Source organism: Halyomorpha halys, unplaced genomic scaffold, assembly GCF_000696795.3.
Source record: "Halyomorpha halys isolate HHAL.00 unplaced genomic scaffold, Hhal_1.1 Scaffold1081.1, whole genome shotgun sequence".
Lineage (NCBI taxonomy): Eukaryota > Metazoa > Arthropoda > Insecta > Hemiptera > Pentatomidae > Halyomorpha > Halyomorpha halys.
In genome coordinates this window covers 89,121-90,873 of record NW_027105331.1, presented here as the reverse complement: position 1 = coordinate 90,873, position 1,753 = coordinate 89,121, and the positions used below count along the sequence as shown (strand labels likewise).

Here is a 1,753-nt window from a genome sequence, read left to right as displayed (position 1 = left end):
GACATATGTCCCAGAATAAAGTTATTTTTTCATTTCATATAAATAAAATTTTTTTTTCTTCCCTTCACCATTATGGCTGATAGTGATGCTACCGCTCTCCAGTCTCCAGGGAGTGGGTTTGTAGTAAAATTTGTATATTTATCAATAAATAAAATTTGAAATAAAAAAATAAATAAAAAAGTATTTAATAGAATAGCTTACTGTTCCCATACGGCCAAGTAAAGGTTTGAGTGACACCCCTCCATTCCACAAACAGATAGGGCTTATGTATTTGTCGTAATGAATACTTTTGAATTTCATTACAGCTATGTCTGCCACATAGTTCGTCTCGTTGTATTCGGGGTGGATAATTATATTATCAACCTGAAATGTAACAGAATTATTGAAATAGTACTTTTGAAATGAATAGTGAACGTAATTGGACAAGTAGCATAATCCAGATAATATAGTCTAGTTTGGGTAGTGTTCTTGGTACGATATTTTATCTCGGAGTATGGATCGAAACTGGTATTAGGCATTACAGATCCACAGAAATGAAGTAAAACACTGCAATTGGTATAGTCGTATTTTAAATCGACGCCTTAACTATTATTATCAATATCTTGCACAATATAATTGCTGGTAAAACTCAGTGTTATTGCCCAATACGTATTTAGTTATGTGGTCATTCATTTAGTTATAGCTAAAAAAATAAATAAAAAAGAAATGAGTTAAACAATTGATTTTCAAAACTTTCTGGGACCAAAGGCTAATATATTTGATGGTACTATGAAATATTATTTATTGAACTCTTGATAATTTTTTTAGCTGAAATCCAGAAAAAGGATACCGCAATGATATTCCTTTCTCTGAGCTTTCATCAATAACACTACGTTATCTATGTGACAGACGAAATTAAATTTATATCACGCAATCGGCACCGTAGAGATAACTCAGAAAAGGGGTTAGCTTGCAAAAGGTGGTGTAAAATATGGTTTCAGATATATTCATGTGTCCCCCCTGTCCTGGAAAATTAATTGTCGATCTACCTCCGTGATGCATTTTCGTCTTTTAATTCCCTTTCAGTGCATTCTAGACAAAGAAACGTCATTTTCAATGTTAATAAGGGTTAAATATTCTGAATGTTTCTTGCAGAACATGTAGACAAATTTCAAACAACTACTTAAATATAGGAGTCTCAATATTTGCAATGATGCAAAAAAAAAAAAAAAATTGTTGCAAATGACAGTTGATATTTAATAATACTTTTTTTCCTGCTGTTTAGTACAGTAAGCTTAATAACCAATCTTGAAGAGGATTAAATTACCTGCAATACTCTCACCAAAACTTTGTAATTACTCTCAAAGTTATATTAAAATTACGATTTTAGTGAAAGTGAACTGGTAACTGAAAATATCATCCTTAGTTCAAATTAGTATTACTGAATGTAATATCATCTTTATTTCATTATATGTGTATTATTTTAGATGTTTTGGTCCATATGTGGTTAATAGATATAATTAACATATTTGTATCTTCGGTTACCGTGCTTGCGAAAATTCCTTTTGAAGAAAAGAGATGAAACGTAATTTTATTTTTTAAATATTTATTATATATCCTTTCGCATCTTCCGAAACATTGTGCATAAAAGAGAACAAAGTTGTAGCCTGTAACGATGAGCTCTTTCGCTGTGTTTTATAATTATTTTCTTCAGTGGGATTACCATCGGAAACTACTACAGCACATTAATAATAAAAAAGTAAAAAAAAAAAAA

At 30.4% G+C, this 1,753-nt stretch overlaps 1 protein-coding gene across 1 annotated transcript in view; it reads right to left on the bottom strand.

Annotated features, from left to right (window-relative positions):
• LOC106688205 (serine protease gd) overlaps positions 1–1,753 on the bottom strand; it is a 40,646-nt gene that overhangs the window by 8,120 nt on the left and 30,773 nt on the right. Inside the window, exon 6 of the mRNA XM_014432560.2 lies at positions 202–363. Coding sequence (XP_014288046.2) covers positions 202–363 — 162 coding nt within the window. The remainder of the gene's footprint in view (positions 1–201; positions 364–1,753) is intronic.